Source organism: Misgurnus anguillicaudatus, chromosome 22 (genome assembly GCF_027580225.2).
Source record: "Misgurnus anguillicaudatus chromosome 22, ASM2758022v2, whole genome shotgun sequence".
In the NCBI taxonomy this organism is placed as follows: domain Eukaryota; kingdom Metazoa; phylum Chordata; class Actinopteri; order Cypriniformes; family Cobitidae; genus Misgurnus; species Misgurnus anguillicaudatus.
This window is the reverse complement of record NC_073358.2, coordinates 39,931,408-39,952,331: the sequence shown is the minus strand read 5'-3', so window position 1 is coordinate 39,952,331 and position 20,924 is coordinate 39,931,408. Positions and strand designations below refer to the sequence as shown.

The window sequence follows — 20,924 nt, the reverse complement described above, 5'->3', positions numbered from 1 at the left end:
CCCGGGTTAGAGGGTGGCATAGGTGGCACATCCCAGGGGGTACATTGCGGTTTGTTACTGCAACTTGCGCAGAACAATTTTCATGTGGTCCAGTCCTCTTCGAACCCTCAGAGTCTGGCCTACCCGCTGGACTGTTGATTACACCTTCGTTGGTGCAGGTAAGTCGGGGAACTGCTTTCGTTCCCGTGGTAAATGTGGGTGCCACTGATGTTTGGTTGTATCCTAGGACACCTTTGGGAAACTTAACAGGGGTGCTTGTTGTTAGCCTGCCTGCAGGGGTTAGTGAGGTCTGCCCCGTGGTCGCTACAGTTAATTCTCAGGCCGTGTCAGGTAGGGAGGAGCAGATTGGTTCCATTGACTTACCAGGGTTGTCAATAGAAGAACAGGACCAGGTTAGGGTTTTACTACGGAGATATCAGTCTGTCTTCCCCACTCACGAGGGAGATCTGGGGTGTACTGACCTTCTGTCACATGATATTCCGTTGTTGGACAACGCCCCTGTACGGCAGCGTTATCGCCGGATCCCTCCGTCGGAATACGAAGTAGTTAAAGCTCATATTAACACTTTGTTGGAGGCTCAGGTAATAAGGGAAAGCAGTAGTCCGTATGCGTCCCCTATCGTCTTGGCGAGGAAGAAGGACGGTAGCCTACGCATGTGCGTGGACTACCGTCAACTGAACGCTAAGACTAGGAAAGATGCATTCCCTCTGTCTCGAATAGAGGAATCATTGGATGCGCTCACTGGTGCCCGCTGGTTTTCCACCATGGACTTAGCCAGCGGGTACAACCAGGTTCCTGTCAGTGAGGTGGACAAACCTAAGACTGCCTTTTGTACACCGTTTGGCCTTTTTGAGTGGAACCGTATGCCTTTTGGACTTTGTAATGCCCCCGGGACATTTCAGCGCCTAATGCAATGGTTGTTTGGTGACCAACAGTGCCAGTCATTGTTGTTGTACCTGGATGACATTGTCATGTTTTCTTCTTCTGTGCCACAGCATTTGCAGCGGTTGGAGGTGGTTCTGAGCAGGCTGAAGCGCGAGGGTCTCAAGGCCAAGTTAGAGAAGTGTTCCTTTTTCCAGTCGGAGGTAGTATATGTGGGACATGTGATATCAGCAGAGGGGGTTGCTACTGACCCACGAAAAATAGAGGCAGTGGCACGGTGGCCTCAACCTACTGGCATTACGGAGTTGCACTCTTTTCTGGGCTTTGCAAGCTATTATTGCCGGTTCGTGGAGGGTTTTGCCCAACTAGCAGCCCCTCTGCGTAGGCTGGTCGCCAAGCTTGGGCATGTGAAATCCAGAGTACGAGCAGAACAGAGTTTTGGCAGTGCTTGGACGGATCAGTGTCAGAAGGGCTTTGAAGAGCTAAAGGTTCGTCTTACTACCGCCCAGTCCTCGCTTACGCAGATTTTTCCCTCACTTTCATTCTGGAGGTGGACGTTAGCCTGAGTGGGCTGGGTGCTGTTCTCTCGCAAGAAGAAGGTGGGAAGGTGAGGCCTATAGCCTATGTGAGTCGTGGTCTTAGACCCCCGGAGCGGAACATGGCGAATTACAGCTCCATGAAGTTAGAGTTTTGGGCGCCCAAATGGGCAATGTCAGAAAAGTTCAGGGAGTATTTGCTGGGTAATAAGTGCACGGTATTTACTGACAATAAGTCTCTTAGCCATTTGAACTCGGCCAAGCTCGGGGCTACGGAGCAACGGTGGGCAGCGCAGCTGGTTTGTTTTGATTTTGACATCAAGTATCGCTCAGGACGTAGTAATAAGAATGCCACTGCTTTGTCCAGGCAAAATTCATCCGTTTCATTCGAGGCGGTATGGGGCAGACTTCCGGGTACAGTGGTCCCAGTCTCTATACAGCAAGCAGTAGGACTGACTTCGGCTCCGTTGGTGACTCCGGCGATGGTGACTGCCTTGCCGAGTCACTCTGTTACTGATTTGAGCACGCTGCAAGCAGAAGATCCAGTAATCGGAGAGATTCTGGGTCTCTGGAGAACAGGGAAACGCCGGGCGTATTCTGAACGTCAGTCACTTTCTAAAGCCGCATTGATTCTACTGCGGCAATGGGATCGCTTGGTGGAAAGGCAAGGGTTGCTGTATCGCCGTATGCTCCGTTCCGACGGGGGAGAAGAGATTCTCCAGCTGGTCTTGCCAGCAGCATTACAAAGGGAAGTTTTAACAGGGTTACATCAGGACCACGGGCATCAAGGGGTTGAACGCACGACTGAACTGGTGCGCCAACGATGCTATTGGCCTGGCATGTCAGCTGATGTGGCACAGTGGTGCCAACAGTGTGACCGGTGTCAATCTGCCAAAGACCCACAACCAGTGGCCCGTAGTTTTATGGGTCATTTATTGGCCTCTAGGCCGAATGAGATATTGGCCATTGATTTCACGTTGTTAGAGCCGTCCCGCTCTGGGGTGGAAAATGTTCTGGTGATGACCGACATTTTCACTAAATATACTTTGGCCATTCCAACTCGTGACTCGTCGAGTTCATTCCGACCAGGGTCGGAACTTTGAGTCACGGTTGATTCAACAACTTTGTATGTTATATGGGATTGAGAAATCCCGGACCACACCCTATCATCCAGCAGGTAATGGGCAGTGTGAGCGTTTCAATAGAACGCTGCATAATTTGTTGCGCACACTACCAGTTTCGAGGAAAAGGGACTGGGTGGCTTGTCTCCCCCAGTTACTCTTTTCTTACAATACCACTCCGCATCAGGCCACAGGTGAGACTAGGCTCCCCGTCGACTTTTTGCTTGGACGGTTTCCCGAGCCCGTGGAAGGTAATGTGCAGGAGTGGATTAGAGAGCATCAGGCTAGGTTACAAATAGCGTTCGAAGGCGCTCGTGATCTTTTGAGAATGGCTGCTGATCGCCGTAAATCTTACTTTGATCAGCGAGTTCGAGACATCCCTTTGGAGGTTGGTCAACTTGTCCTCTTGCGAAACTGTGATGTACGAGGTCGTCACAAGATTCAAGATCTGTGGAGTTCGGTGCAGTATAAGGTAAAGGAAGTGCCCAGGATGGGGGGTGCTGTGTACACCATTGCACCAGTGGACAACCCTAACAAGATAAAGCGGGTTCACCGGTCACTGTTGAAACCCAGACTCCAAGCTGGTCCCATTGTGGTTCCTTTAGATAGGCCAGTGGTAGAGCAGGAGCAAGATCAGAAGGATAGTGTGGACGAGGTGGATTTATGGGCAGTAAGGCCGGACATCCCTATAGTGGCTCATAGCCGTGGTCGAGTAGGGGATCCGAACCCATTGGAACCTGTGTCTGGGCCCTTGCGTGAACCAAGTCAACCTCACGAGGTGAGTGAGTCCATGCCTGGTTTGTCAGGCGAGCAAGGACATTCGTGTGATGTGGATGTCGGTTTACCTTTTGCGGCAGACGTCCTGTCTGGGGTGGAGGCTCAGACCCCCCCCTAGAGGTATCTGGACCCTCAGCCGCACTGCAGAGGCCAAGGCAGGTTACCGCGGGGCAGCATTCTAATCTGTACCACTTACCGAGGTTTGTGGGAAGAGAGGCTCCATCTGTTGACGTCATGTCTCATGTCGCTTAGCGCATTTTCGGCCTTGGGATTAACCTATGGGTGATTGGGTCCATCGTCGGGGCGCCGATGTAGGATGCTGGGGTGGAGTGTAGCAGAGCCAGGAAGGGCATTGGTTTAAGTCACGTGATGGGATGAGAATTATATAAAAGGCAAGTTTTGGGGCTACCTGGTGATGCGTCATCTTTGGCTCCGCCCTCTCGTGGGACCTGATTCATGGTTTCTGTCTAGCTATGTGCGTTCGCATGGTGTGTCGATCTTTTGGTAACTTTATGGATGCGCTTGCTCATGTTACTCAGTTGGCTACTTGGTTGTTGGCATGGGCTGTCTGCTACCTCAGGTATGTGCGTTTTATTTGTTGTTTCATATGAGCTGGTGTACTGAAATTTACGTGCTGCACCATTTCAGCGTGGTTTGGCGTTCGTTTGAACTGTGAACGAGCCACTGCGAGGACGTTCTTGTTAGTGGGTCATTTCCACAAACTTCCGGTACGTATTGTTTTGGTCGCGTTATGCGCCAGTTTCTTATTTTATTAATACGCTGCTATATGCTCGACAGCTTGATCTGGCCTTTCCGATTACCATCTGGGAACAGAGAGGGTTTTGGCCCGAGTGTGTGACGGTGCTGCTGTGTAAGCTGCTGCTACGGCCGGTTAGCTGCTGTGTACAAACAACTTCTGGTTAGTGTGTGCGTTTATTAAGGAAGACTTTACGTGTCGCTCCTTTATGGACAAATTTACCGTTACCCGCCTCAGGGGAAAGCTCTTCGGGGCCACTGTTACTTTGACTTGAGGTATTATGCTTCATTTTATCTGCCGGTGTTTGATATTGAGTCGCTTAATGATATTTCCTTGTGTTATGTATTTTTGTTTGTGATTTATTTCTCTGGTTCTGATTTATTTCTTTGTTTTTTTGGTTTATTTTCGTTATCTTTGATTTATTCCCTTACCGCTGGTGATTGTTACTGTTATATGACCAGTATTAGGTCATTCTAACTACTGTCTGAACCGTACCTCTCGTAACTTATAGCTCTTGCCTATTGTGAACCACCATTGTATATTCGTATATGATGGTGGGCTGAACAACTATGTGAACAGACACTGCTGGGTAGTTAGTTATTTTTTGCTAGAAACTAACACTGCTACGAGTGTACTGAGGCAGGGTGTTGGCCTCGTAAGACCCTTATTAACGGGGTATTGTGTCCAAGAGCAGTAGTGCGTGTATTGTCTCTTTACGAGAACACAAATACATGTACTTTCCATTTGAGCATTGGGTTCATCCCTGTGGTAACGGGACCTCTTTTGAGTTCTTTTGATTAAAGTGTTGTTTTGTTGTTTTTGTTTTCATTTATTTGATGTTTGTCATTTAAGAGTGTATTTTTCTTTAAAGGTTGAGTGTCTTCTGTTTTATTGTTATTTTGTTTTGGGTTATTTGTGCGGGTTGGGTCATCCTTTTGGAGGGAGGTAACTTCTTATTCTTTTCTTTGTGTGGGTTTCTGACACTGTGTGCTGTGCTTACCTGATGATTTTCACCTGTGTGCCGTGTGCATAAATTTGGGATTATAAATTATATGTGTGTGCAGCGAGGGGTTATCTCCCGTCCCATTTGAATATTGATCCATTTCCAGTGAGTTTGTTTAATGTTGTTACTTTAAGAGCGACCTTTTACTCTGTGCTGTACCAAAGATTTTAAATATAAATAAAAGTATATATATTTTGCTACTATTCTGGGGCATTCGTTCCTTGCTCCCCTCCTGGTAACGAACCTGTGTCCTTTGGATTGTTCTTTTGACAGTCAGGGGTGGCGTAGTCGCAGTTTGGCCCTTCGGGGTCTGGTTATTTACATCTTTAACCTTTTGATAGACGTATTCGCTGCCCACTCGACCGCTCTATTACCCTTTTGGGTTTAGGCCGGCCACAGTGGAGTGTTTACATTGTGTTGGGAAGCGCACCGCTCCGCTACATTAGGAAACAAAAATGTTTAATAAAACTGGTGTGTAAAAATACAGCAAATTGGTCTCATATTTACTAACAAATGGAGAAAAATCTTAATTTTCAAAGGGGGTGTACTCATTTATGCTGTGCACTGTATGTTTGTGTCAAGTTAATTGCTTAGTGTTTTGTTTGTAGTCTAGTCAGCATGTTGTATATCTTGTTTAATGTGTTTTTGTCCTCATGTGGGCTTTGTTTTTCTGCTTTCATTTAATACATTTTAATTGTTAACTGTGAATTGTCTGCATCTGGGGTTGTTTGTTGAAAACCCCCTGTTTACTTTTTATGCAGTACACAGTGCGAATTTAAACGATCACAGGAAGTTTGCATCATTTATCGCATATTGAGGCTTTCATCTCTAATAAATATTAACAATAGTATTAACCGTGTTTTTTTTGCGGGTTGGTTTAGCATACATAAAAACATTATAGTGTACAATAGTAGGCGTATTTAGTAAGGTTAAAAATAAATTACAGCATATAGCATAGTTGGGTAATGTCAGGGGAATGTCAGTTGAATGTCATTGACACGAAAAGTACAAATGCTGCAACCGAGGTGGTTTTCCGAGCAGGGTTTCATAACCCTGGGTTAATTTCAGGGATAACCCTTCTTCTGAATTACAAGTGTGGAACGGATTAAAAGCAGGGTTTAGAACGAAGATAACCCAGGGTTAAGTGCAATGTGAAAAGCCGGTAGAGACAAGTACTAAAAAGAGTTTGGCTGAAGAGAGTAGAGAACAGCAATATGTTCTTCAGAAACTCAAAGGACAAGAAGTGGAACAAAACTAGTCCACACATTTAACGAAACGAAATGGTTGCAAAATTTCTGTTGTTTTATGCATCTAGAAATAAAACATATTGATACCACATGGTTGGAGCACACAATACCATGTAAAAATCCATCTTATATGGTTGTAACATACAAACCTGTGACGAGACTGACAGGTTAGGTTCCATTTGCAACTCTTTATTGATGTAATCAAATAGCAAACAACAGTAAACAATGGGCACATCCAAGTAATCGTAAACGTATAACAGACCAGGTTCGGGGCAGGCGGCAATCAATCATAAACATAAATCAGTCCAAGATCGGGGCAGGCAGAAAGCAGTCGTAGTCGTAATCCAGTCCAAGTTCAGGGCAGGCGGCAAGAATCAATAAACCAAGAGACAGTCCAAAATAACACCAGGAAATCAAACACGGGTACACACAGGGAAAACGCTCAGAAATGCTGCTAGGGCAAACAAGACTTCGCAAAGTTCAGGTGGCAGAGTCCCAGGTTAAATAGACCCGCTGATACGCTGCAGCTGGTGTGTAATCAGCGGGTCACAGTGCATGATGGGGAATGTAGTCAATACTCGGGTGAATGAGAAGTACCGGGAGCGTTGGCGCTGACATCCGTCACAAAACCCATATAAAAATGCTTTCATATACATATTTTAAATATATGTATTTAAAAACATTTTAATGTGAATATGCCATACAAACATACCACATTATATATTTATAATACACACACACACTGCAAAAAATGATGTGTTAAATGGCATGACACACACAATGTGTAAAAAATTAAGGCGTTATTTCATGTTAAAATAAATGAAAGGGACAACACAAGTTGTGTTAAAAACAGTGACTGAGTAATAGTTACAAAGTAATTCCGTTACTGTATTCCACTACTTTTAGCAGTAATGTAACATGTGACGAAGCATTTTTTTTTTAATCAATTAGTGAAATTTAAATGAGTTGGTTACTCGTGTTACTCTATTTTGTGATAAATGAACACTTGCAGACAAGACATTTGTGATCTAATGTCGCGGGACAGTGGTGGACGTCACAATGAATAATAACACAGAAGGTGTGTTAGTATAGGGACCATCTCAAGGAGGATCAGAAGAAATGTACAGCATGTGAGTTAAATATGAGTGTCTCAGCAAAGGGTCTGAATACTTATGACTATGTGATATTTCAGTTTTTCTTTCTTTATAGATTTGCAAAAAAAATTACATGTTTGTTTTTTTCTGTCAAGATGGGGTGCTGAGTATACATTAATGAGAAATAAAATGAACTTTTTTGATTTTAGCAAATGGCTACAAAGATTTAAAGGGGTCTGAATACTTTCTGTACACATTTTCTTAAATCCAGCCAAGCCAGTCGTTTCGCTAAGAAAACCATAACCTTTAAGTAAATGTGAATCTATTCTACAAGAGTGTCTCTTTGTTAAGAATCTCTAAAGCATTTTTTAATGTTAACAACCATAAAGGCAGCGGCATAGCCTGCACGCCTCACCCTAACCACTTCATAGCCATTTCACATCGCAACCATTACCACCACTATTAACCTTTTTTGACAGACAGTGCCACTTGTTGACCTGTGACTTTTCACATCACAATTACATTTAAGAGCTAAATCAATTCACTGTGCTAGAACAGGTGCACCCAACATCATTTTTACATGATAATAGCTCAAGATTTTCAGTTATCTCAGCGAGAGATAGAAAAAACTGATTAAACAATTATGTTTGATTAATCACAGTATAACAGGATATTTAACGTTGAAATAAGCGCTCCTTATTATCCGATAATAAATGATAATAGGTTATTTAAATGCCTGTCTTTTGTAATTTGATTCAGCACTTGATTAAACATAATGTTGCTAGCTGGGTCATTCATTAGTAATAGCAGTCCTGGATTTGATGCAGAAGAACATTCAGTAATGCAAACTATTTTAATACCTTATTCTGAAAAATCTCATCCTCTTGCAATGCTAAAGACGTCATTACACACTACAAGAGGTTATGTCAAAATAAATAAATATGGTATTCGAAGAAGAAACACTTGAGAATCCTGAAAATGCTATGAGAAAACATTGGTTTCGAAAAAGGTCTGTGTGTCTATAGTGTATATGTGTATGAATAAAGACACCATTACACAGTATATAACATTTTCAGCAAAGTCCTCTTGCATAGAAGACAAATTGAATAAACGACGGTGACACAAAACAACCATGGATCACATTCAAATATCGGTCCCTTGTGAATAATTGGACATGATTACAGAATAGGGCTGTCACATGGATCACAATGCCCCGTAATGTGTGGTTCAGTTTCTGCATTATTACATTCTCACTTTCGTTATTTGCCATTTTATTCTTTAGTGATTTGCACTTAGAGGATTTTGGAGTGAAAGACAGTCAGATTTATTAAATACCAATGAAATGACTGAAGTGACATAATAAGCTCCTTTCATTAATGCTAAAATATGATTTGTCCATTGTGTTTTATTGTCAGGTATTTTGCTGAAACACAAAAGAAAGAGGTCTCTAATTGATTGGGCTCTGAGGAGGGGACACTTTAACCAATCGGATGACCATGTGGAGCAACACACCGCCTCTCAAAAGCTATTCGGCCAGTCTCTTTCCTCTATCTGTCCTAATGGAAACCTGCCCAAGCCGATAACGGTAGGATTTTTTTAAAGCGATACTCTAGCCAAATATAAAAAATAGGGCTGTCAATAGATTAAAAAAATTAATCTAGATTAATCGCATGATTTCATGAGTTAACTGCGATTAATCGCAAATTAATCGCACATTTTTATCCATTCTAAATTTACCCTAATTTAACACTTTTCAGGTTTTTAATATTCTAATCATATATACATATATAGATGCTTTATGCAAATGTATGTTAACAACAGCCAGTTTACATTTTAACAGAATCACCAGCCATTGTTTTGTATATGAATTTTCCTTTCAGAAGATTTTTCTTTCTCCATTTTTGTTTGCTGCTGCATCATTTGTGACCTGTGCTGGCAAGTTGAGTCGGAATTAGCTAATTTAAAAAAGAATTGTTGTTCATATTTTGACATTCTCTATTAAAACATAGAACAAATCATGATTTGTTGAAATATAACAAAATATGACAGAACTACACGTGTTTGAAGTTGAAAGAGTCAAATTACCACAAACATTTCCACATCCATACATTATATTACCACATCAATACCTTAAAATCACTGGTAAAACTAATAGATTTAGCACACACAAAGCAAAAACATTATCAATGTTCAACTTTTTTTCCATTTTGTTTGATTGACATTGAGACAGACTGCTTAAAATCTAAGTGATCTAATATAATGTTACACATCAGATAGTTTTACCCAACAGTTAACCAAACATTTACTTAAAACATAACAGATTATAGAGCCTACCTGCGTGAATTCTTATCAAAACAGATATTTGTAAAACTGTAATTTTGTGTAGATGTCTATATATCCGGGTCGCGCACTCGCGCGTCTGTGTGCACGCGCTTCAGATATCAGTCAGTCAGCGTGAGGGGATCGCTTTTGAGTCTTGTCGCTCTTAATAACTCTTTAACATTAATCAGGTACCGAACTTTATCTCTCTTAATGACTCTTTTAACATCAAGCAAGTCCTGCAGTCTATTTTCTAAGTCAGTGTTTCCCAACCCTGGTCCTCGGGCACCCCCTCCCAGAAAGTTTTAGATGTCTCCTTATTTAAAACACCTGATTCGACTCATCAGCCTCCTTCCAAAATGGTAAACAGGTCTCCCTAACAAGCTGATGAGTTAAATCAGGTGTGTTAAATAAGGAGACATCTAAAACTTTCTGGGAGGGGGTGCCCGAGGACCAGGGTTGGGAAACACTGTTCTAAGTCATGCATAAAAGCGAAACCAAAATGAATTGAGACGCATCTTTGTATTAGATTAAACATTAGGAGGACGGTAACGTTACACCTCTCAGATGTATAAATAAAGATCATATCAGATGTCCAACGAGCATTTAGAGCATTGGATTTGGTAGACAATGTGCTTAATGTTCTTATTTCTATGAAAACCTTTTACTCATTTAGAGAGAGTCACATTTGTCTGCGTCTCTGTTCATTCAACTATGGGCTGGACCAAGGGTCAAACAGAAATTGCGCGTTGCGTTAATCTCCGTTAATAAAATTAGTGGCGTTAAAATGAATTTGCGTTAACGCGTTATTAACGCGTTAATTTTGACAGCCCTAATAAAAAATAGTCTATGATGTACTCACCCTCAAGCAATCCGAGATACATATTTCCATTATATTAAAGCTCCCGTTCTGTCTGTGATTTTGAAGCTTTAATTGTGTTTACAGTGCGCAATATAACACGTGTTCATGTTTCATGTGTAAAAAACGCGATATTTTTCAAGCAATTTACTTATCTCTATAGCGCTGTTTTCACTGTCCTAAAAATGGTCCCTTCTTCAGAAATACGTATCGAGTTCTGATTGTGTGGTTTGTTTAGTGTGTTGTGATTCGACAGCAGCTTAGCTTAGCAGAGCCGTTTGTGCCAAAGCTGGTGACTGACGTATTCCTGTGGGCGGAGTTTAGTCAACAAACTGTTCTACAGACGTCATTAAAGCAGGAAATAGAGGGCTGTAGTCCAAACCGGCCGTTCTTGTAGGCTTTTAAATAGGAATTCTATTGAAGGAAATATATCGCCTGGCAGTGAACTTTGAACTTTATCATTTTACAGGTATTATTTATGCTATTATAGCAACATTACACACTAACTAGGGTTTAAAAAATGGTATCAGGAAGAACGTGACCTTTAAATGCCCTTGCTTTTCCAAGCTTATAAATGGAGAAAACCGGGATCAGGGAACAACTTCTTACTTAAAAAAAAGTACATCCATTCTTCACAGAAGTAATCCATATGGCTCCAATGTGTTAATGAAGGTATTTTGCTGTGATATTGTAAGAAAAACTTTACAAACTATAATAACTAGCTTCGGGTAATGACACCATCTTGGACTCACGCGATTTACGAGAGTCACTGCTCAACATTCTATGGCAACGAACACTCACTATGCTAAAACTCTTGCATGAATAGAGTAGGTATGCATTGACGTCACGCCATGTCAGCAAAAATTTAATTTAGTTGGACTTGATAGTGACCCTAGCAACTTTTCAACCCACCTGGGGTCAGTGGACATTGGCATGAACAATCTATTTGTTTCTCTTTCTTGGCAGTCTGTAAAACGATAGCTCCGAGTTCTTGTTAAATCTGTTAGTACGGTCTATCACACAACAGCTTTTTCCCATTTAGACGCGTTTTCCCCGTGTTTTTGCTGATTTCACACTGTACACAAATTCTTTTGCCACTCAAGTGGGTGTAACCGCAGTCACTTTCGCCAAAGGTGACGTCACGTGTATACCCTCTATTGTTTGAATCCAAATTGGCGTCGTTACCAGAAGCTAGTTATTACAGTTTATAAAGTTTGAAATCTGTAAAATGACATTGATTACAGCAAAAGGCCTTTATTTACCGCTTGGAGCCATGTGGATTATTCTTGTGAAGGACGGATTTAATTTTTGGACTTTTTCTACTAAAATAACTCCAAATGTGCTCATATGAAAGACATACATATCTTGTATTGCTTGAGGGTGAGTAAATGATGGGGTATATTGATATTTGGCTGGAGTATCCCTTTAGCATCCGTACTGTATTTTCCACCATGCTTCAGTATTATCATGGCTCCAGTGCTGTAGATCTGTGCTACGATCACAGCTTGAAGTATATGGTGTTATTATGGTCATTTCAGACATCGCAAGTCTCCGGGAAGTTCCGGGAATCTCCTGCATATTGATAGCGGCTCCCTGATGCACGCAAATTAGTTACAATCTCCGAGCTGGCAAGAGTGTCGCGCACACGGCAGAGAGGGAGGGGGAGACTTTGCGTGTGTGTGCTAGTGTGCCTTATTAAGCGCATGTAAGACAGAAACCATCCTGATTGGCCTGTTTCGGTAAATCAACCAATCAATTGTCAGTGTGAGCGTGCTTTTATCTCTTCTCCTGAACCTAGAAACAGGAGAGGCATGGTAGAGGGAGAAGTTAAAAATAATGACAATCTTACATGCTTTACAGCTTGTAACAGTGACTTCAGCATTACCCATGATGGGTTAAATGATTGTAAAAGACATTGAGGTAAGTTCAACAAGTTTAATTACATGATTAGTTGCTAAGGCTATAAAACAACAAAACTCCATTAAACTACCTGTTTAAAGTTGCAAATAAAAAGTTTACATAAATAGTCTAAGCAGCTCATATAAGTAGTAAAAGTGATCTAAATATGTTAATATAATTAAAACATAATTGGGTAACACTTTAAGGTTCATTAGCTAACATTAGTTTACTACATTAGTTAACATGAACTAATAATGAAATAAAATAAATTGAATTGAATAATGAACTGCACTTATAAAGCATTTTTTTCTTTGTCAATTGAAACATTTACTAAAACATTATTCTAATCTTGTAAACATTAGTTAATGGACTGTGAACACTGAAAAAAATGATTCATTGAATTTGATAATTTTTTTGGGGTGGGTGGTTGCGGTCGGTTTATTTGAGCTACATTTAAACAAAAGTTTTATATTTTATTTTACTCTACTAATCTTTTTTGTTTAAATGTAGCTTAAATAAATTGATTGCAACCACTTACCTTAAAAAAACTTATTAAATTCAATGAATCATTTTTTTTCAGTGAACTAACATGAACAAACCATGAGCAGCTGTATTTTATTAACGGTTAGATCATGTTAGTTAATACATTAACAAATGAGACCTTATAGTAAAGTGTTACCAAGCCTATAAAAAAATGATTCTTTTATATTTTGAAATGTCATATCCTTGTCCTTCTTTCTTTTTTTGAGGGGGGTGGGCTTTGTGATACCTCCCTGAAATGACCTGAATGAACTCTTAAAATCTTTTTTTCTATTTTGTAATGTCAGAATAGGCATTTGTCTGTTTATAATGCGTTTTTTTCTTTCTAGGACTTGCTATACCTTCTGTTCTGTGAGGGTCCAGAGACGTGTGGAATATTTCGACGTTCCGCGAATGCAAAAAACTGCAGGATTCTAAAGGAGCGAATTAATTCTGGGAAAAGCTTTTCACTGCATAAAGAATCTGTGTTCATCTCTGCATCTCTTATTACAGTCAGTACTTAGTCATCCCAGAGCTCAAAGTTCAGCTTTGAATATACATTCACATAGCCTCTCTAATGTCTCAAGAGCATAATTTGCTTTATGCTAAATGCATTTAATTTTTCTTAGATTTTATCCTACATTACAGTTTTTTGTTTGTGTGTGCAGGAGTTTTTACGTGAACTGCCTGGTGGTGTGTTATGTTGTGACCTCTATGAAGACTGGATGGAAGTTCTCCAGATTGAGGATCAACAGCATAAACTTTATAAAGTCCGAAGGTGAGTTCAGTTGAATGGTCTAACTGTGCACTAATACACAACCTGTTCACCTCGTTGCTTTATAATTGCACATCAACACTAGACACCAATTATTAGCCTTAGCTCTGAGTCAGTTGACAGGTCAGGAAACCAAATTTCTATGGGAAAACTGCACCGGTAGTGTGTAATTGTACATCACTCAAAGAGGTCAATTATTAACCTTAGCTTTGAATTGGTTTACAAGTCGGGGACCATATTTTCCAGTGAAAAGAGGCAAGTGCTACTTGGAATATATCAGCTGTTATGTGAAACCATTACTATAGAGACGTTTAAAAAGGCATTTTGTGATTTTTAGGTACTCTTGTGCTTTCCACTGTGATATGCTATTTTTGATACACCAATGTGCCTCTAATCAAAGCGTCAAACAGATGGTGTTATTATGGCTCTATAGTCCATAACTTTAAGGTTGCCATTTAAGCTTTTGAAGACGTCATGTCCTTGAAAAGATTTAATATTATATATTATAAAATATATAAACGGATGCCCTTATATGCATACGTTTTTTATCAGTTGAGGGAGTGGGGGCAAACATAGCATTTCTCAAAAACAATTTTTGTAGGGGACACAAGTAATACATTATACATGTGTAAGGACATGTCTACACAGAGGCCTGCCAAACCTGTGTGTCATGTGTGTGGAGGACAGAACCCAAGAGTGCAGACAGCTCTCAACCAAAAAGACTTTTATTATATAACAAAAGCACCCTCGCGAGTGTAAACAAGGCAGGAATATAACTGATAACATATAACAAAGACAGGGCAAAAAAAGACAGGACCAATGACGGTGTCAAAGGTGACACACACAATGATCCCACACAAGACACAATGGCTTTAAATAGGGAAGAACTAAACTAGGGAACGAGGACACACAGGTGAAGACTGGGGACAGAGCATGAGGCACAAAATAATACAAGCTACGTGACTCTCCAGACCAAAACAACAGTGAGGGCTGCCATGATGAATATGAGGGCTGCCGTGACCCTGTCACACAAAACAAGTACAAAGGCATACAAAGCTGACAGGATCATGACACTAAAGCAAGGAAGAGGGAACTTTTCCCCCAGTTTGCATTTGTATTTTTTACTACTTGCAAAATTATTTACAGTTTATTTTTATAATAATCGTGGTTTTAATAATACCACACCCCACCCCCCACAAATATCTGCCTATGCCTTTATATTGAATGGATATTCAAAATTCTAATGGTTTAATTGGGAATTGTATTGGTTCTAATGGAATATGGCCCAAAACACACTACAGTGTATTGGTTTTTGTTGGTCTCTAATAGTTTGTATTGGTTCTATTGGTTCTATGTATTGGTTCTAATGGAATATGGCCCAAAACACACTACAGTGAAGTGGTTTTAATGGTAAAAGCTAATGGTTCCTATTGGTATTTTAATGGAAACCATTAGAATTTTCTGTAATGGTTTTATTGTTTTTTTTCAGCAGGGTAATATTATATACTTATTGTTTGTACTTAATATTTGGCATATGTAGCTAGATTTCTTATAAAATCTTCCTTGTCAGAGCCTTTGTGGTGTCAAGATATGTATCCTAGCTTTATTTTCTGTGTTTTTGTCCAGTTTGCTCTCCCAGCTGCCGGAGGAGAATGTTACCTTGTTGTGCCACTTGTTTGGAGTGCTGTACAGAATACACAGCCACTCACATGTAAATCTGATGACAGCAACGAACTTGGCCCTCTGCGTCGCACCCAACATGCTCTGGAAATCATCCCAGATCATCCCTGAGCAGGAGGGAAAGAACACATTGCAGGTAAACCAGTAAAATATCAGTTACACGCACAGAAAAATCATATGGCACTTTACTTGGGTAGATGACAAATAAAACATATTAGACTTTAATTCAACATCAAGATTGTATGTTATAGACGGTTTCAGCAGTAACAAAGATGTTCTTTCTTTCTTTATGTTCTTTCTTTATTTTCAAGGATAACCCCTTGAAATGAACCATCTCATTTTCGAGGGGGTCCTTTACAGTACAAAAGAAGTATAAAGAAAGAACATGGTAAACTTAGCTAAAAATCAATAACAACAAAGTCCTTTTAGAGTAGTGTATTGCTGATAACAAGCAAAATGAACAAGAAGTAGATTACTTTAGTTCATATTTTATAGCTAAATCGTATAAAAAATGACATTTAGTTAACGTTGCTGTGTAAAATGTGTACTATAATGTATACAATGTTAACTACAAACCGGCTGCCAAACCTCCCTTCACATAGTGATGATTCATGATCAACATCTCCCCTCATCTTTAGGAAACCAAAACATTTGTTATTTTCAATGAGGTATTTGTTCCACAGTTCATTTTAACCACTAGACCATTAAACAAATAGAAACTGGAAGTAAAGTTCGGACCAAATGCGTAACCGCGACAACGCACGTGCGTCCGATGAAACCCTCTATGAATGTTGCTCTTATGAACATGTAACATTACATATCACAGCTATATGATAAAAAAGCTTTGTTTGTTGAGTGTTGGGACTTTCAAACGCAACTTGCCTAAATTTACCCAACAAAGTACACGAAAATCATTTAAAGAAAAAAAACTAAACAGGCAATAAATGCCAAATACTAAAACATGAAAAAGAAAACAATTGCAAAAAAACAGAAAACACATAATAAAAAAAACACTGAAATTCTATATCGTCGTTTAAACCTGGATAACGAAGCGCATTCAACTGATGGATCCAAAAAGACTCACGCCTATCTCCCCCTCAATGGTCTCACATGCTCCAAAACCTCAATTTTAAGAATCATTCTTATTATTAATATGTAAAAAATGTTGGGCCATCTGATAGTCTGGGTTACTGGTATTGTAGTGACTATTTTGTCTTGAATTTGTTCTTTGTCACCTTGGTGTTGACTGGGGGAATCTTTGACGCTTGCTTGTTCCAATAAACCAAGACAAATCCAAAAGAGTAAGGGTGAAAAAGTAGGTGGGTTTTATTACAACAAAACAAATAGTACAGATCCTTTATCTGTTAAATAAATGATAAAGAGAACTGCTTTAAGAGCACAAAAAAGGGGCAGCAGTTCATTCAAACATTCCTGTGGCAAGGTCAAAAAGCTATGTTCTCCCAGTCAGCCACGCCTCCACCTTGTCGCCTTCCTATTTAGGCCTTTTGACCTGTTGAGGGCACATGTTCTCAAAAAGTAGAACAATAAAAAACATTATAAGAATAAATTATTATGTGAAATGTATGATTAAAAAATGGCTCCTACAGGTACGAATAGCATAATTATGCTCCTCCAATCGATCATGCAGACGCCTCTTTCATAAGACTACGGCCTCGTGCCTCTGGCCTAATCACAGCCGTGATGATATAGAGCTATATCACACTCCTACTCGAGCAATATTGCTTAAATGTAATATTATGCAATGAATGGCTACTGAAAATGAAGTTATAGAGTTATAATATTTATACAGTTGATTAGTTTGGATACACAGCTAATCAGCTATTTCACTGTTGCTAAATTCACTAAGCACTGATTACTTATTGTTATTGAATGTGCTAAGACCGCTGCTTAGTCATTTGAGTAAACTGACTGGAGCTTTGCTCATTCAGACACGTTAAGTGTAGATGGACCTCATCCCTTTTATGCAGTTTATCACTGCTGACTTAACAGGTGATTTCTAAAAAACCCTCAATGATCAAATAAGCAGTCACTCACATGAATTTTCAATACGCAGCCTATGGGAAAGTTGCCGAATGATGTGTCCAGAGCCCACTTCAGTTTGCAAAGCATATAAAACTGGTGGGGTCAAAGCTCTTACCTCAAGAGAAACTTATTCTTTTCAGCAAGCAGAGTTTGGATTGTGATTCATCTTATGGCTGCTGGCTAAGACCTGAAAATGCAAACAAATAGATTTCCTGATGCCACTGATAATAAGTGTTATACTAACAAAATTATGTTCCTTACAAAAGTTACGCTGTTTTCAGAGTACATAATAACTTTCTTGATGTCTGAGAAAAAAAGATTTGAGAAAAATCGCCCACAAACAGTAATGATGTTGGTACATCATCTTCCAGCATAGGCAATTTTCAAAATGGACAAACAAAACCCTGACCCTTTGGTTTTGTTGGGTTTGGTTAGTGGGCGATATTAAAGTTGAAGGCTGGTATTTTTGGGAGGTACGATCTTATCTGCAGGAAAAATGAACTGTGGGCTGGGTGGCAAATGGAGACCTGTTTTGATATAAAGCTAAAAGCCTTTAATTTAGAGAGAAGATAAACACTTCAACCAGAAATAGAAGATTGCAGCTGCTGGTAAGGTTTGATAATGCCTATTAAATCACAGCAAGCCACTGATAGCACTGCAGCCCACAAACAGATTTCATCCGTATGTATAAGCCAGTGACATGCAGACTAAGCAAAAACTGATTTAGAGATTTGAAAAATGTAGTAGAAAAAGCCGAGCTCAGTTTCATTAAGATTGTCAAGATTGAGTCAGTCAGATTTAGGTTATTCAAGTTGACTTCATCTTGCTGTGTCTAGCTACATTAATCACATCTCATGCATGTTTCTCAAATAGATTAAATATTATGAAAAAAATTCATCCGCTGATTTGCGAGTGCTTTCTCTAATTTGGCCTACATGCCAGACATGTAAATGAAATTCCATCTTTTGAAGAAAGCGGGACAGAATGGGTTGCCTGGATACCTAAATATTACAATTCTTATTAGAATCTGGCCACTATAGCAGCTTATTGGAATCTTTGAGTGACATAGGGAAAATAAATACATTAATGACCCTCATCCCCACTCATTTCATCTGAAGTGACTTGCATTTAAGCAATACATTTTAATAATCATGTGTGTTTCTGTAGATCTATAGTTCCTTATGAGGGGCTGGAAACCATGGCCACCTTGAATGGCCAAGGGCCACCCAAGAGGCAATATGACTGACACGTAAAGCAACCAATCATGTTTCTCTTTGTGTATAACAACAATACTTTTATTCAATCCTGATAAAACATTTTGTTACCGATATAAACAGAAAAGCTTTTTTCTTCGATCAAACGCTTTGTGTTGTTTCCGGGTGGACGGCTAAAGATTGTGACACACACATCTCCCAGAAATGCTGTATAATTAAATCAATCAAAGGGCGACTTTGAAATCTGCTGGAGTGTTTCCAGAAAAGTGTTCCATATGCATTAGATGTTCAAACAATAATTCGTGGGCATGACGTCTGAGGCCGAGACTACTTTAGATCAAACCTATGACCATAACATATCAAACTCTGCTGTGCATTCATGAGCTATATACCCATATTCTATATTATTATTCTGACCTGTATGATCCATTGAAGCGAAAATGGATGTCTATGATCTCATCTCATCTATTATTGAGAGAGCCTGGAATATACAAAGGGGTGCCACTAGCAGAGGTGTATAATACTTAAGTATTTTAGTTACATTTTCCAAGCATCTATGCTTTATCAGAGTGTTTGTCTTGGGAAAAAAATTACTTTTCTTTACTAAAAAATGTTCACTACATTCTAAAGCATAGAATCATACTGTGTATTCATTATATATTGCATATTAAAATTTATTTAATGCCGAATTACATAAAAATTGTGTACTTTTACTTTCTTGAGTAAAAGTAGGAAAAAAAATTTTTACTTAAGTAAAAGTACAAAAAAATAGATGTTTAATGTACTTAAATATTAAATATAAATCAAAAACTTGAAATTATGAAATGTAGTGGAGTAAAAATTATGATAATATGTTTTGGAATGTTTGTTTTCCAAAGAAAACACTAATAAAATACGAATAATTGAAAATTTACTTTTATGTAGAAAGTAAAAATACTTAAGTTTTTTTTTTGGTTTATGGTTTTGTACATAAAAAACTACAAAAGGTGAAGAAAATTATGTGAAAAATTACATTAATATCTTTAATATTGACTGAGTAAGGCCATGTCAGCAATTGAAAACGTAATGAAATTAATGCTTGAAATTAAACTGATGTTCTTTATCTCACAAATATATTTAAGACTTTAGTCTGGTTTTTACAGGTAAAGTCTCAGTGACATACTAATTAAAACCTTCTTCAACTGGGAGAAGAGTTGGGACAACTTCCCGGCGAAGAGCGGGTGAGAACAAGGCTTGCAGGTGTATAAATCCGCTATAGCGTACACGGTGGTAGTTGGCAAAAAGTCCACTGGCATAGTTTGCTAACAGGAGAATGCTGGCAAGTGGCTGTGGACAAAAATTACATTCTTATCATTTGAGAAGGTTACATTAATCGAATAAAATAGATTTGGCGAATAGAGCAATGATAAACAACTTAACGTTTTTATGTGGGACGACTTTATACTGTGCCGTTTGGAATTTGCCCTCCATCTATGTGTGTGCGCAGCAGGGGCGTCGCTAGACCCCTTTTACTGGGGCACGTGCCCCAGTGTAAATCTCAAGTTTAAATTTTAGCAGTTAACTAGTGTATTATTCCTTTACAAAGACAATCGCGGCAAAAACGGATCTATATGCAGTGTAGTAGTTACCCAATTTACGCTTGTAAAAGCGACGAAGCCGTCGCATTGTCGCGTGCACGCACATATCTGCGCGCGTCTTTGCGTTCATCCACGCACAACCGCATTCAAAAGGTGACGCCACGCGAGTGAGACTAAAGTAAGTTTGTTAATAATAATGCTAATCTTATTTTGACTATATCATTATTGGCTTCTGTAGATGTACATCAGAAATGTTTTGTGCAAAGCAAGGAAAGGGAAGAAGAAAGGAGAGATGATGAGTTTAAGGGAGCTAAGAAAAACTACATCCACACCCTGTCAGGTCTCAAACATTAGAGGAAAAATCTCAGGAAAGCCTCTTGTCAAGTCTATAGAAATGCATTGTTGCAACAGATTTATGTGTTTACTGTTCTGTATTTTCAGATATGAAATGAATATTTAGTTTACTAATATTTAACTCTAGGACACTAACTTACATAACAGTTAGCAGTAACTATGACTGAGATTATTTAGTATAGCAGTCATTAAATTCTTGTAAAAATATTCTTGTAAAAATAAGTTATTAATCATTGCCATCATTGTATAATGTAGAAAATATTTCTCT

At 39.3% G+C, this 20,924-nt stretch overlaps 1 protein-coding gene across 1 annotated transcript in view; it reads left to right on the top strand.

Annotated features, from left to right (window-relative positions):
- The window catches only part of arhgap20b (Rho GTPase activating protein 20b), a 58,401-nt gene that overhangs the window by 23,736 nt on the left and 13,741 nt on the right, over nt 1-20,924 (top strand). The window contains exons 10-13 of the mRNA XM_055198846.2: nt 8,833-9,002; nt 13,364-13,525; nt 13,682-13,791; nt 15,415-15,604. Coding sequence (XP_055054821.2) covers nt 8,833-9,002; nt 13,364-13,525; nt 13,682-13,791; nt 15,415-15,604 — 632 coding nt within the window. The remainder of the gene's footprint in view (nt 1-8,832; nt 9,003-13,363; nt 13,526-13,681; nt 13,792-15,414; nt 15,605-20,924) is intronic.